This window comes from Temnothorax nylanderi, unplaced genomic scaffold (assembly GCF_030848795.1).
Source record: "Temnothorax nylanderi isolate EJ_2023f unplaced genomic scaffold, tnyl_v1.0 TNYL_tig0097_pilon, whole genome shotgun sequence".
Lineage (NCBI taxonomy): Eukaryota > Metazoa > Arthropoda > Insecta > Hymenoptera > Formicidae > Temnothorax > Temnothorax nylanderi.
The window spans coordinates 687,154-701,926 of record NW_027249159.1 but is presented as its reverse complement, the minus strand read 5'-3'; the positions used below and the strand labels follow the sequence as shown (position 1 = coordinate 701,926).

Sequence of the window (14,773 nt, the reverse complement as noted above, 5' to 3'; positions counted from 1 at the left end):
ACAATTTAAAATGAATTAAACAATTTAAAGTGAACTTAAACGAACTTAAACTTAAAACAAAAATATATTTATAACAAAATAAAAAAATTGCAAATAATATAATTTAACAAGTTTAATATATAAATATATATTGTTAGATTTCTGTTATATGAGGACTTTTACCTTTTCTGTGTATTTCAGCAATTCTAAAAAAGTCTGAAATACACAGAATTTTTTTGTCCTCTGGCACGTGTCTCAATAAATATTGCAGAAACTGTAATTCTTCTGTATTTTTTGGAATTACACTTTCTTCAGGACACGTAATTTTTGTTGCAACTTTTGTTGCACTCGTTGCCAATTGCTGTAAGCAATTTTTAAGAAAGTCTTCGTTCCTTTCCTTCTTTTTTATATTTGAATTGGGTATTTTGGCATCCAATATTGACTGTACCGCTTTTCCTCGAATACTAGTTATAGTTTCATTTGTAGTCATTTTTCCACTTGTGCTGGGCTCGTTGGTAAGTACTGAAAGTATCATATAATCATACATGTGTATATACAATAGATATACAAATATATATATATATATATATAACAATAAACATAAAATTTCTTACTGGATTCATCACTTGAAGAAGCTTGAATTAAAACGGGTGCAACGTCCTCGTACACAATATTTTTATCTTGTATTTCTTCGATTTCTTCTACGAACGACTGACTCGCTTTTCTTTTTAATAAGTTTTGATTTGGCTCAAGATTCTCATCCGATTGAATTTCCGATGATTGAGTGAGAAATGGAGAGGAAGATGCAGAAAGTCCTACATAATTACTTATGGTTCTGTAAAAGTAAAACAGAGAATTGAAGAATTTGGAGAACTTTCAACAGAAATATTAAGATTACTTACTTTCTACTATTTATGTGTTCTGAAAGGAACAACAAGTCGTTATAGTACTCCCAAGAAGAATGGTATCTTGTATCTCCATCTTGTACTCCAGCTCCTGATGAAGGAATACTGCATAGAATTTTCTTCTTTTCTCTCTGGAACGTATCTCTTAAATGTTTAAATCTTCTCGCAACTACATCTCCTAAAAAATAGTAAATATAAATTAGTAAGCAAAGTATATTATTTATAGTATATTAATATAGCATTAATAAATATATATACTGATACATTTAATTAATTACAATTTCTTACCTACACAAGGAGGATCCAACGTAGCACCAATAGATTGCCATGCTAAATCTTTCGCTTGTTTATCTTTGAACATTTTTGTACCCTTGGCATATAAAATAATATTATTACGAACAAGAGAAATAATTTTTCTTGTTCTTTCAACGTTCCAGTATGAACTTGATACATTCAATGAATTATCCATCATCACAAATTTATTTTTACAATTTTTGAATAAATATTTTGATCGACTGTTTATTTTTTTGACAATTTTTGGTTAAACTTTGAATTGTATTGACATGCACGTATTCGCAACGCAACCACGCCACACAGACAGTTGAACTTGGTTCAACTCATTGCGTTGCGTGGCTGCGTTGCGAATACGTGCACGCTACTAATATTAAAATATTTATTCAAAAATTGTAAGTGAGTGTTGTCAAGTGATGAATCCAGTAAGAAATTTTATGTTTATTGTTATATATATATATATATATATATTTGTATATCTATTGTATATACACATGTATGATTATATGATACTTTCAGTACTTACCAACGAGCCCAGCACAAGTGGAAAAATGACTACAAATGAAACTATAACTAGTATTCGAGGAAAAGCGGTACAGTCAATATTGGATGCCAAAATACCCAATTCAAATATAAAAAAGAAGGAAAGGAACGAAGACTTTCTTAAAAATTGCTTACAGCAATTGGCAACGAGTGCAACAAAAGTTGCAACAAAAATTACGTGTCCTGAAGAAAGTGTAATTCCAAAAAATACAGAAGAATTACAGTTTCTGCAATATTTATTGAGACACGTGCCAGAGGACAAAAAAATTCTGTGTATTTCAGACTTTTTTAGAATTGCTGAAATACACAGAAAAGGTAAAAGTCCTCATATAACAGAAATCTAACAATATATATTTATATATTAAACTTGTTAAATTATATTATTTGCAATTTTTTTATTTTGTTATAAATATATTTTTGTTTTAAGTTTAAGTTCGTTTAAGTTCACTTTAAATTGTTTAATTCATTTTAAATTGTTCGTTTAAGTTGTTTGTTATTATGTATTGTTATCACTATGTTTTTCATAATAAAATCTTAATTTTACAACAAAAGTTTCAAATTTTATTGACAAATAATACAATAAATCATAAGAGCATGTGTGTAGGCTAGTGTGCGAGTATGTGAAAAACAAAGACAATGGTGGATCCGATAGATAAATCGAATCCGGCGAACAAAAGGACATTTACAACATAATATTCGCGTATATCAAGAATTATAACCCTGAAGGATTTTACGAATTTGTCCGTATGTGGTCATCAAAATTCACAGTTAGCAATCAAGCCTCTAAATGCAGATCTGTATTGCCAAGGAGCTTCTTGTTCACCGAGTGGAGACACAAAATAATCTCGTAATATGTTACGTTGTTGTGTTGCATTTGTACGAGCGTTATTAGCACCTATTCGAGTTAAATCTCTAAAAATATTTAATCCTGTCTGATTACGCCATGTATCTGCAATTTCTTCATGGTCAGGAGTGTCATTATTAATTAAATCCGGTGGGCAATACGATCTTGCATTTGGCATTACTTGTTGCTTCTCTGCAGTCATAATATAATTATGCAAGCAAACTATTGCTTTTACTATATTTACAACGTTGTCAGGAGAGCAACATAAAGTTCTTGTTAAAATTTGCCAACGAGAAACTAATATTCCAAATGCATTTTCTATTACTCTTCTTGCTCTGGATAGGCGATAATTGAATATTCTTTCTGCATCTCCCAAATCTTTTCTGTTGTACGGTCGTAACAAATACATTTTTAACGGAAACGCTTCATCTCCTACAAATACATGATGCATCGGAATATTTGTTCGTGGTAAATTTTTTGGTGGAGGAAGATCGATATATCCTCGTTCAAGATCCATTCCAAATTGGGACCTACTCCACACACCACCGTCACTAATAGAGCCTAGCAATAAAGATCGAAAATAAAGTGAAGAATTGCCCAGCATTTAATTGAAAGAAATCCCTACATACCGTATTGGCCAATGTCAACCCACGTAAATTTGCAATGAGCATCACAAGTTGCCATAAGAACGATACTAAAATATTGTTTATAATTGAAGCATTCTGATCCAGAGTTGGGAGGACAACGTATTTTTATGTGCTTCCCATCTACTGCTCCAACACAGTTGGGAAATTGCCACTTTACATAAAAATCTTCAGCTACTTTAGCCCATTGCTCTTGATTTTTTTCCGCTAGATATGTTGCATGAAGCGCGGCCCATATTGCTTCACATACTTCTGGAATAATTTTATATGCTGTAGATCTTCCTATCCGATAATTCCATGACTGTGTTCGCACAGCATTCCCATGAGCAAGATAACTATGTAAAAATTGCATTTGATATATATAATGTATACATAAAATTTTGTAAAATATTATAAAAATATTTACGATAATGTTAATGCAAGACGTAAACCAGCAGGTAATGGTTTTCTTATGCAATTATTAGCATTTGGAAGGAATGGTGATACGAGTTCCAATAACTGTTCAAATTTTTGTGGCCACATACGGGTAAATTCGTAAAATTCTTCATGGTCATTATTTTTCATATACTCGAATATTGTATCGTAATGTCCTTCCGTTCGCCGGGTTCGATTTATTGGTCGGATCCACCATCGTCTTTGTTTTTTCTTTAGTAGAAGCTGGCACAAACTCAATGCTGTTGCATTTAATGTTAAGAATAAGAATAATAGCAAATTATTTGGATCTTGACACCTTTGATCCATTTCAAATATTTATGACAGCAATTAATAACGAATATTGAACGAGATTTGTTGATTCAATTGAATTTGTTTCGATCACGTGGTGTCCTATGGTGAATGACGCTCAATTGCCATGTCATTAATTGAATTAATTTTAATAATAATAATAAAATAATAAAAAAATTTCGTAATTGGTGAAATTACAATCGACCATGAAATTATAACGAAAAAAACATTCAATCATTGTGGTCAATTGTAACGTGGTCAAACGGGACCTCCCGGTACATGTAGACATTCGACTCGCGACGTCATTTGCGTCGTGCGAATATGTCTGCGAACTGCGTCTGCGAACTGCGTTTGGCGTGCTGCGATTTATGTAGACGGGCCTTAACATTTACTATACGTTTACGCGAACTTTACTTCTGTAGTAACTTACGATAATTCTTTCGCGTATATATAAACAGGATTTTCCTTCGCGTAAACGGGATTTTGTAGTAACTTACGATAATTTACTCCACGTAAACGAGTGAATTATTGTAAGTTACTACAGAAGTAACGCTCGCGTAAACGTAGTAATTGTTGAGTGGAAAATTTTAATATTGATGTAATATTATTGTTAATTAGTATTTACTGTGGGGATAACAGTCCTCTGGAAAATTCAATGATTAGAATCATTAAAATACATGGAATTTAATCACAAAAGAAGAATTGTGTACGGAAAGATAATAAAGGAAATTTTTCTTAAAAGTTAAGTTTATATTTAATAATTATAATTTTATGCACATTTCTAGAAAAAAATATGTGTATGCTTTTATGCGATGCCTAAAAATAAATACAGAAAGAAATAGAAAACACAAAATATGTTATAAAGAAAGTATAAACCATTTATATGTCTTAATATACTATACATTTTATTATATGTTTTTGCATTGAGTATTTCAATTTGTATCTCGATCAGGTGTTTACCTGATACTACGTTTACGCGAGCGTTATTTCTGTAGTAACTTACGATAATTCCTTCGCGTAAACGGGATTTTGTAGTAACTTACGATAATTTACTCCACGTAAACGAGTGAATTATCGTAAGTTACTACAGAAGTAACGCTCGCGTAAACGTAGTAATTGTAGCACATAACGTGCAGCAATGATTGAAACATTGGTCTAGTTTACACCGTGCGACCTGATCGCGACCTGACCTATGCCCTGACCTAAAATAGGCTTCTAAATAAAACGTTTACACCATGTAGACCTATGATACTTTTGGGTCGAATATAGGTAAAAGTTATCTATTGGTATCTATTGGTACACTCTCTGCACTTTAGGCGATCTTTAGGTCACCTGCGTTTACACGCGTTACGTCATGTGGCCTAATTTAGGTCAGGGCACGCGAAAAAGAGACCTGACCCAAGCGAGGTCGCAACTGTTTACATTGTCGCGACCTATCGTGTTTGGTTGGGTTGAATATAAGGTATAGGTCGCGGCCTAAACGCACGGTGTAAACTAGGCCATTATCAAAATTAGAGTCAGATATCGGATTATCGTAGAATCAATCAAGAAATTGAAATTGCTATGATTAACTTACGATGATTTCTTTTCCGCTTTTTTTGGGCGATCTTTTGCATTATTTATAATAGCCATGATTGTATGGCATCTTCTATTGCCATCGTGATAATTTGTTGAATGTTTCACTCTACGTTTCATTTTCGCCAAGCAATATCAATTAAGGGGCAATTATATGCATGCATAAAGTGAATTTGAAAAACCTACTTTTAATGTTCGTTATCGTTTGGTAGGTGATTCTGTAATAATAAAGGTTATAATTAAGTTAATGATAGGTTAATGATATATACATATAGTTAATTACACAAAATTTAAGTTAATTATATTATAATAGAAGAAAGAACTCTGACATTATTTACTACGTTTACGCGAGCGTTACTTCTGTAGTAACTTACGATAATTCACTCGTTTACGCGGAGTAAATTATCGTAAGTTACTACAAAATACCGTTTACGCGAAGGAATTATCGTAATTAAGTTACTACAGAAGTAACGCTCGCGTAAACGTGTAGTAATTGAATAGGAATCATATACAATTGTAAAAAAGAATGATACTATTATACATGCAATTATATTTTAAGGTTATTTAACCAAATTTTGATTTGTAGAAATATATATTTATAATAATAAATAAACGTAGTTCAATAATTATACTCACAATTTCATGAAATGACTGGATTCACTGGCTTCTTCATAATACACTGCACGCTGCACGCATATAACACACGTACGGCCACACAACGTAATAAAAGTCCGCGGACACCGATAGCAAATTAGTATCCAATGAGAGGTTACCCGGATGTGGCGGGAAAACGAGATAAGATTTGTACACCCAAGTAGAACAAATTAGTCATGAAAATATCAAAATGACATCATTCTGTAATCATTTTTTACGCGTCATCGTGACGTCAAAATGGCCCATTAGGAGCATCTAATCTTGACTAACCACTACTTCTCTTTGACTTTTATTTGATCTTTTCGTTGTTCTATTTAAGAATATACTCGAAATATGTTATGAGAACTGAAGAAAATTATGACTAATCATGCAATTTGTAACAATATATACTGTTACCTCGTAAAACGGCATATCACAAGTCAGTCATTTCAAACTGATTCTTGACGACCATATGATGACATAAAATTTATTATTTTAATGTCACCTTGACGTGATTAACTTAGTCTACTTGGGCATATTCCTCACGAATTCTTAAAGTATTCTCAGCACTGAATCGTGTAGTATTTATTATATGAACTTTTGAAGAATACTTTAGGACGAATTTGATGTGATTAATTCTTCAGGAATTCATGTATTCATTTTTATGTTCTGTATGTATTCTTTAAAATAAATTTTCTATGAATTTCTATTTACTTTTGTGCTATCTGGGTATAGTTCCGCTCACTAAATATTTTTAAACAATTTTTTAATCTGACTGCTGGCACCACATCCTTTATAAAAGTATGCGATGCTGCCATTTTCGATCAATTTATTGACAGTTCTCAACAGTTCTCACATAGTTCCGACATTTCAATTTATTTTTAGTGTGTGTGTCACACCACAGAGGCTAGAGATAAGGACCTCACGGTCACTCCCGTAGTATTTATTGACTCCAAACCCTGTCTGCCGTGTGTGCGTGTGCGTGTGCGTGCGTGCGTGCGTGCGTGTGTGTGTGTGCGTGCGCGCGCGCGCGCGCGCGCGCGTGTGTGTGTGTGTGTGTGTGTGTGTGTGTGTGTGTGTGTGTGTGTGTGTGTGTGTGTGTGTGTGTGTGTGTGTGTGTGTGTGTGTGTGTGTGTGTGTGTGTGTGTGTGTGTTTGGCAAAAATAATTAATCGATGGAACTCTTAAAATGAATTGAAATGTTCGGAACTATGTGAGAACTGTCGAGAATAACTGTCAATAAATTGATCGAAAATGGCAGCATCGCATACTTTTATAAAGGATGGGGTGCCAGCGGTCAGATTAAAAAATTGTTTAAAAATATTTAGTTAGCGGAACTATTATTAAAATTGTTCAAGAACTATAGAACTCTTCGAAAACTATAGAAATCTGCAGTTAAAAAAATTTTTTTACATTTTGGGGTGCCAGCGGTCAGATTAAAAAATTGCGTTTAAAAATAGTTAGTGAGCGGGACTATTGTTAAAATTGTTCAAGAACTATAGAACTCTTCGAGAACTATCGAATTCTGCAGTAAAAAATTTTTTTGCGTTTTGGAGTGCTACGGCAAACTGGCACCCAATATATTTCAAATTAAATTTTTCTGTTTAAATCGACGGAACTATTGTTCTCTCCTATCAGGAACTGCAGAACTATTGTGGGTGCAAATGGAACTGTAAAATTTGGAATTTTTGAAAATGGGGTACCAACTTTACACCGCCGTAAAGAGCGTAAAATAACTAGACAAAAGCTGATACTCAAATGAGATGATGTGATTGGTCGGCACAAGTTACGCCGCAGTTACGCTTACGCAAGTTACGCCGCATGTGACGGCACCCTTAAGGCTTTCACACATAAAATCCCGTAAGAACATAAAACGTAAGCGTAAGAAAATCGACCAATCCCAATCGAGTATTGTGCTGTCCGTAACCTCAGGGGAAAATACTCGGTTGGGATTGGTCGATTTTCTTACGCTTCGAAAAGCGAGAACGGTATGGAGCAAGTAAAGCGGGGAACACAGACTTTTGCATAACGCATAATACGTAAGCATAAGAAAACTGATTGATTTATTTCCTTATGCACATGTGTATGGACCAATCAATTTTCTTATGCTTACGCATTATGCGTTGTGCAGAAGTGTGTGCTCCCCGCTTAAAACTCTCATAAAAGAATTGTATTTTTATAATGATGAAAAATTAGATCTTTCTTTAACATTTAAACGATGATTGTAGAAAATTGATTGATCCATACACATGTGCATAAAGAAATAGACCAATCAGTTTTCTTATGCTTACGTATTATGCGTTATGCAAAAGTCTGTGTTCCCCGCTTAAAGCTATATCCACACAAACTTGCATAAGCCTATAAACATAAGCATAAGAGAATTGATTGGTCCATATGCATGTGCATAAGGAAATAGACCAATCAATTTTCTTATGCTTACGCATTATGCGTTGTGCAGAAGTGTGTGCTCCCCGCTTTAGACTTAGATCCAGAGAAGAACCAAAGGTAAGAACCAATCATATTAAAGCGAATCAGAGATCTACTTGACCATGATGTAAATATAAAGGTGTACCATTGCGCATGATGACATCACGTGTAGTGACGCAACGTGCATTGAGCCAATAAGAAATGCCCAGGAATGCAACCGCGAAATTCGAATACTCAATTAATCGTATATTAATAAAATATATTTATTTAAACTTAAAGTCTAATAGAATAATAATACTACAAATAATAATAAACTTATTTATTTTAGTAATGTTTATTTATAATTTTTGCTTTTGATTACTCATTTTATACATTTTTTATTAATTTTTTTCTGATTATTTAAGATAATTTCTTTATTTATGTTTCGCAATCTGATGTATGTCCTAGTTCGAACCAAGCACGCAATAACTTTTTGGGGAAACTTATAATTAATTTGTTTACAAACAATGTCTGTTAATTTACTAAATATTTGAGATTCCAGATTTAAAAAATTGCCATGAAATTTTTCAAATTCATAATTCATTATTTGAGCAGCTTCTAGAAAACTGATACTTGGATAAATACAATTACCTCTGGAGAAAAAAGAAAGCCAATCATTGGAGAGTTGAGGAATGCTTTTTGTAGGAACACCCAATTCGGGATAGGTATTTTTAAATCTATGTGTAACGTATCCAGATATATATAAAAGTGCATTTTTTTCAATATTTTCACGAGCTGTAATATTTTCAAAAGTTTCCAGTAATCTTAATTCTTGTAGACTAGGATTATAACTGCTTACATTTAATGCTGTAAACATAAATATTAAATAAATGTATATATACGACGATTTTTATCTACTTAACCATAATTATCTATGGTTAATATTACCGTATACAATACAAGTTTTAAATATAATTAATCTATATATTTAAAACCTGTATTTGTTGCATAGGTCACCTAATTCATTGATTCACTGCAACGATGGTAAAAAAAAAATAATTATAATATACAATAATTTCACAGACAAAAGGATATTAATTCATACCTTCAACTATTTCTTTAGTATTACCCTTACGGAAAGAAACTACAGCCAGTAAATATTACACTTGTGTAGTTACTACAGGACCACCTGTAGTTATCACAGAAAGGAACACAATAATCTGTAGTTATTACACGCTGTAATTACTTAGTGCGTGAAATCCCTGTAATATGGAATACACGTCTAATCATGAAGAGTGAAATCCACTACACGTGTAATCCACTATATATGTAATATACTACACGTGTGGTAAGTGACTTGTGTAGTAGACTACACATGTAATCTACAAAATGTGTAATACACTACTACACATGTGTATTAAACGTAATGCTACCAGTAATCCATAAAATTTGAAATAGCGAGTCTTATCATATATGGAGGGGTAAAAACCACAGTGGTGTAAGTCAAATTTTTAAAAATATTTTCTCGTGTGCATAGATGCAATTTATATATTGTACAGATTGCATCTATGCACACGAGAAAATATTTTTAAAAATTTGAGTTACACGACTGTGGTTTTTACCCCTCCACCTCCATATATAGTATACTTTTACTTCAATGCAGCTGTATATATATAAATTATTTCTATAAATATTGTTTGAAATTTATTAGATTTAATGTATCACTTTTTAACCACATTTTATTATTTTTTAATTTCATATTTTATAAGTAATTTCATAATGAGCCGGCACTGGTTTCTGATATTCACCCGACTTTAAGAAATATTATATCATATATCCAATTAAAAATTTTATTACTCTTTTTAAACTGAATTTGTTTCTTAAGATGATTTTTGAAAAATTATATATTTGTGCTGGTTATGACATATGTAGACTATATATAACACTTACATCAAATTAAGAAGTAGTCTACCACGTAAGGCAGTTGGCTCACGATCCAGAGGTCCCGAGGTCCCGAGTTCGAATCCCACCAAGGTAAGTGTGTTTTTCAAATACAAGAAAATATTTATAATCATAGACTGCATCTTAAGAAACAAATTTAGTTATAAAAAAGTAATAAAACTAAGAAAAAAATAATTTTTTTTTATGCCGGGTGAATATCGGAAATCAGTGTCCTCTAGTATTAAGAGGACTGCAATCTTGTAGTCCTGTAATCCTGTAATATTTTCCTGTAATCCGAGCGTATAGTACGAAAATATTACAGTATATTACAATACTTCAGTCTGTAATTTTGTGTAATACTTTTATGTAGTTCCTGTAATATAATTTTCTGTAATCCGCTGTAGTTTCTTTCCGTAAGGGTATTAACTGATTCTTCTATTTCATGCGTAAAAATCTTAGCTACTTCTGAAGTGTCCATAAATATTTCTTCTTCTTCTTCTTCGATTATAACTTCATTTTTATCTATTAGAAACTGTGAGCATTTTGGAGTGTTCAAATTATTGCAGTGTGTATCTTCAACATCTATTAAATTTGTACAACTGCTATCTCCTTCAGTATTTTCTTTTCGGGTAATTGCGGATGCAGAATGTTTTCCTAGAATATACCACTTGAGCCGGTTTTGCAATTCCACTGGTGTTGGATGGTCATGTCCTCCGCCCATCATTCTTAAATACGCAAATAAATTTTCTAATACGTCCTGATTCAGTCTGCGTGTAATTATGTATTCTATTGGAAGCGTCTCGGATGAATACAGCTGTTGGATATATAAAAACATCTCTATTAAAGATTTATTGGATAATAAAATGCCTTTTTGGAATTGTAGTAATGCAGATCTTTGTCCCACTCTCATTTCTTTAATAAACTCTGTCATACTATTGATCGTTCTATTTTGTTCATCTAAATTTATTCCGTACGCATTTAAATCATTATGGTGTCCATATTTATTTTGACTATTAAAAATATCGAACCAATTGTTAAATAATTTTAGTATATCAGCTGTCTCTTTCCAGTGTTTAGATTTTAATAATCCGTTTTCTCCACACCACTGTATGGCCATTGCATTCAAATTAGAAAAAACTTGAGCCGCCATTCTAACATTTTGTCTCTGTGTTCCCTTAACATCTAGATGCGCTCTACTTATTTTATGTGCTAATTTCAATTCTTTTGAGTTGAGCATTAATAATTCTTCTAAACAATCCTTATTGAGAATATGTCCCTTTACATGAAATCCGGAGTCAAAGAAATTGTTTCGTGCTAATTTTATTAATTAAATGCGGGACATCCGCAAAAAAAAAGACTTTTAATGAATTGTCCGCAGGATGAGTAATAAAACACTCCTTGTTGGTGTCCTCAATCTTTTTCTTTTTAGAATTATTAGGAACGTTTATTCCAACATTTAATTCATTCCATAATCTTACATTACTGAAACCCATGTCACACGTGACAGTTAAGCCTTGTGTACACGATACTAGAAATCGGTCCGAGTTTCGGTTTAAGCCAATGAAACTGCTGCTTTTCTGTAAGAGCTGCAAGTTGATTGGCTTAAACCGAAACTCGGACCAATTTCTAGTATCGTGTACACAAGGCTTTACAACAATGTACTCAATTTGATGCAACATCTGTAGCACTGTAAGTAAAATGTTCGGAGTCATTGCCTGGTCAAAATTGAAATAAATGGGTTGTTTCCATTTATTAAATAAACCTCTAGCCATAATGAATTGGCAAGTTTTATAAGGTCCGTAAATCTTTTGTTCCTTTCTTTCCAAATCCACTTTATTAGAAATATATAATTCGTCGAATTATAATATTGTTAATTTTTCCGTTATACTAAGGTTATGGGCCGATATCACAGTCTCCGATTAACGTGATTCTCCGATTAAACTCACTCTTCGTCTCTTTCTAGGGGGACAGTTAGAAAGAGATGGAGAGTGAGTTTAATCGGAGAATCACGTTAATCGGAGACTGTGATATCGGCCCTATGTCCTTTATCCTCCATGATTTTAAATACATCTTTTAAAATACCGGGCTGCACATTAAATGTTGCACACCAATTCTGCAAGGTTGATATAGATGGTAATGGTAATCTCTTAACATTTCTTTAAAATCGGTAGGCTTTGGGACTTATAGTGATCGTAATGCAATTGCAGAAGTAATGTCTTCAGATGACCATCTTATTCGAGGATTCGCATTAGGTGACATTAAAATTTTGATTTGTCCGAGAGTAAAGAATTTATGTAAAGCATCTGTAGTTGTTTTTAGAGATTCTTTTAGCTTATCTATTTCCATTTGTGCAATATTAGATTCTTGTTGCATATTCTTTTCTAATGATTCAAAGTGTATATTTAATTTCTTGTTTTGTTCTACTAGTTGAGCGTTTTCTGTTAATAACTTATTTTTTTCCTCTTCAGATTTTTTCAGCTGCTCCAATAACATTTGTACTGAAACATTTTGCTCATGACCAATTTCTTCATTTCTGTAAAAAATCCAATTATATCTTAATAATAATACTAATAATACAATTATATCTTAATAATAATACGAATAACACATTTAATACTAATTATATTTATATAATTAAAATATTTAAAAAAATGTAGATTATTTTAAAATTGATTATGAAAAACAAATATATTAATATAATATAGATAGTAATAAACGATAAGAAACGAATGTAAATTAAATTGTACTACATACTTGGTTTCTTTTACTACAACATCCGAAAGCAAAATATGTGCATCTTCACGAATATTCTTATTTATATGAATTGTTTGCTCTGGACATATATGCTGCTTTTCTTGCACATATTGCACAAGTTCGCCATAGGTTGGTATACCTGTACATCTAAAAACATAAAGTACTTTCTTTATCTTCTGTTTTATTTATTTATTATCATACTGTATATTTCTTTCTACAGAGTATCCAACAATCTCGTATGCAGGTACAGCAAGTGAAACCGAGGAGAATTAGCCAATATTTTTAAATTAATTTCTCTCAATAATTATTACGACAATCGCAAAATGATAAAGGACTTTTCACTTGCTCTACCTGTACACGAGGTGATATGGTTATTCAGATACCCTGTGAATGTCTTCCTATAAAGAAAACACTTACAAAGTTTTTATTCTTTTATTATCATCTTCACGTGTTCTTTTTCGTTTCTTTTCCAAATTCAAAAATTTTATAGGGATGGAACCTTTCTTCAATCGCAATATCTGCTTAGCAGGTATATTTTTTTGTCGCGGCTTTGTCCAAACCATTTCAAAGCAGCTTTCATCAAAATGGGCACTACATACCGTTGCTAAAATTATATTTTATAATAATATAAAATAAGAAATAAATTAAAAAATAATAATAAAATTAAAAAATAATATAAAATAAGAAAAATAATATAAAATAATGTATATAATGTTGTAAAGTTAAGTTTAGTTATTAATGTTATTATGTTACGTTACAGTAACTCTTACTTAATAAGTTGTCAACTATAATAAACTCTTTGGAATTTATGTTATAATGTTATTATAAAATATAAATATAAATTATATTAATTTACCGGAATTAGTTTTTATTTCTCCCTCATTTTTTCCGCAAGCTTTTAGCCATTGCTGGAGTACAACAGGTTCTTTCGGAAATTGGAAAAATTTTATATTTTTTGTCACCGTACGATTGGTGCAATTTTGAATGTAACAGCTTGGCATTGTGCTAAAAAAAAGAAAATAGATATAATTATAAAGACAGAGAATGAGACCAGAGCTTATACTGACAGACAATATAAGCAGCATCGTCTGACAGAGAAGCTTTTGATACTTAAGGCCGCCGCAAAATCGAAAATATAAGAAACAAGGAACAGATATTAGTAATTAGGAAGAAGGAATGAGCAATAAGGAACAGATCAACGCAAAATAAAATATATATAAACGATAGGTTTCATAGCTTGTACACACTATGTAACCTAACCTGGAAAATTGAAAAAAAAGTTACTTCCAAAAGTCAAAAAATAAAATCCTTATTCCTTATCTCTAATATCTGTTCCCTATTGCTTATGTTTTTGATTGTGCGGTGGCCTTTATTGTGTTGTCTTTATAAAAATTATACTTACACTATGTTTTAAACGTTTTGCTCTTCCTTACGTGTGTTTATTAGTCGTCTTCTTTATAACAGCGGCCATATTAGATTTGAACATTTCTGGGCATTTCTGATTGGCCATTATTTAGGACGACTGCGCATCTACGG

General features: G+C 32.0%; 3 protein-coding genes across 3 annotated transcripts; all 3 read right to left on the bottom strand.

Annotated features, from left to right (window-relative positions):
* On the bottom strand, nt 1–1,652 carry LOC139775337 (uncharacterized). Its single transcript, XM_071711264.1, has 4 exons — nt 1,173–1,652; nt 882–1,062; nt 594–814; nt 1–501 (listed from the first exon to the last, which is right to left on the bottom strand). The coding sequence occupies exons 1-4, from the start codon at nt 1,354–1,356 to the stop codon at nt 134–136; spliced, it is 954 nt and encodes a 317-aa protein (XP_071567365.1). The 5' UTR covers nt 1,357–1,652; the 3' UTR covers nt 1–133.
* A 604-nt stretch (nt 1,653–2,256) lies between these two features.
* LOC139775335 (uncharacterized) lies at nt 2,257–6,258 on the bottom strand. The gene is made up of 4 exons (XM_071711262.1): nt 6,141–6,258; nt 3,613–5,722; nt 3,192–3,541; nt 2,257–3,123 (listed from the first exon to the last, which is right to left on the bottom strand). The coding sequence occupies exons 2-4, from the start codon at nt 3,945–3,947 to the stop codon at nt 2,474–2,476; spliced, it is 1,335 nt and encodes a 444-aa protein (XP_071567363.1). The 5' UTR covers nt 3,948–5,722; nt 6,141–6,258; the 3' UTR covers nt 2,257–2,473.
* Nucleotides 6,259–11,881: 5,623 nt separating this feature from the next.
* On the bottom strand, nt 11,882–14,763 carry LOC139775364 (uncharacterized). The gene is made up of 5 exons (XM_071711294.1): nt 14,640–14,763; nt 14,094–14,242; nt 13,655–13,841; nt 13,238–13,384; nt 11,882–13,016 (listed from the first exon to the last, which is right to left on the bottom strand). The coding sequence occupies exons 2-5, from the start codon at nt 14,236–14,238 to the stop codon at nt 12,665–12,667; spliced, it is 831 nt and encodes a 276-aa protein (XP_071567395.1). The 5' UTR covers nt 14,239–14,242; nt 14,640–14,763; the 3' UTR covers nt 11,882–12,664.
* Between the last annotated feature and the right edge of the window lie 10 nt (nt 14,764–14,773).